The sequence below is a fragment of the Carlito syrichta genome, unplaced genomic scaffold (assembly GCF_000164805.1).
Source record: "Carlito syrichta isolate Samal-C Ts95f unplaced genomic scaffold, Tarsius_syrichta-2.0.1 Scaffold311913, whole genome shotgun sequence".
Lineage (NCBI taxonomy): Eukaryota > Metazoa > Chordata > Mammalia > Primates > Tarsiidae > Carlito > Carlito syrichta.
Window position 1 is genome coordinate 21,176 of NW_007256009.1, and position 1,155 is coordinate 22,330.

The following is a 1,155-nucleotide window of genomic DNA, read 5'->3' on the forward strand; positions in this document are numbered from 1 at the left end:
TGGGGACACGGCACGCCAGGTCAGGGCAGGGATGAGGCTCCGACACCCGTCCCAGCCAGCACGCTCAGGCCTGGCGTTCCCAAGAGGGGCGGGGGCGGGGGGTGCGGTCCTGGGCAGGCCGAGTGTGTCCCCAGACGCCAGGTGTGGGGAGGTGAAGGGCCCCTGACACGCCGGCCCACCTGGCACCCTGAGGCCTCCCGCCCCCGGAGAGGCTCCAGGCCCCTGAAGACCTGTCTTACCTGCTGTTCCCAGGAGCCACAATGACGCCCCGAAACAAGCTGATCCCAATGATGGCAAACACGTAGTACACCACCTGGGGGGAGGGCCGGGCCGGGCCGGTCACACGCGACCTCCACCCTCGGACGGAGCCACAAAGCCAGGCGCTCTGCCTGGGCTGGGTCCCAGGATCCACCCGTGACGCGCTTCTCCAAGACACACGCAGTGCCGCCCCCAGCTGTGTCCAAGGAGCGCCCAGGTGCCAGGACAGGCCGCCTGCCACCCCAGACCCATCCTTGCAAGGGCACACACCCCGGGCTAACCTGGCCCTTTCTGGGCAAGGCGGCGCCTGACCCAAGATCCTCTCCGGTGCCATATCCCGCGGTGGACACGTGCGGCCCAGCCCAGGGCGCCCCGAGCCTCCCCAGTCTTGTCTCCGTCCCATGCGGGCCCACCCCCACAGCGGGGAGCACAAAGACCCAAAACGCCTCCACCACGCAGGGCTGCCTGCCGGGCAAGCCTCCTGCCCCTCCTGTGAGCCACCACGGGGCTGGGCCAATCAGCCCTCCCAGGAAGCCCAGGCCTGGGGAAGGGCCAGGGCGTCTGCGGTTCTCTCTGGGCAGGCATGGCCGAGTTCCTGGAATCCCTCGAGAGAGCCTGGACCAGAGCCTCATCCTGGGGCTTGCGGGACCTAGGGGTCCCTGGAGACAAACCCTAGTGTCCCTCCTATTTCTTCCGTTCCTTTCTCTGAGAAGCCCGCGGCCCAGAAGCCACAAGGGACTCCACAGACCCAGAAGGAGGGTGGCACGGGAGGGAGGCATGGTCGGCCCTGAGACTCGGCCCTGAGACCCGGCTCTGGGATGAGGGGAGCGGTGCTGGCCTCTGGCCTGGCCTGTACCGCACGGGCCCAGTCACCTGCTGCTGCCCGGGCCCGGGGAC

At 69.0% G+C, this 1,155-nt stretch overlaps 1 protein-coding gene across 1 annotated transcript in view; it reads right to left on the reverse strand.

The window, feature by feature from the left end:
* Window positions 1-1,155, reverse strand: part of TPCN2 (two pore segment channel 2) — a 26,193-nt gene that overhangs the window by 1,399 nt on the left and 23,639 nt on the right. The window contains 1 exon segment of the mRNA XM_021718201.1: window positions 240-313. Within this exon segment, the coding sequence (XP_021573876.1) occupies window positions 240-313 (74 nt within the window).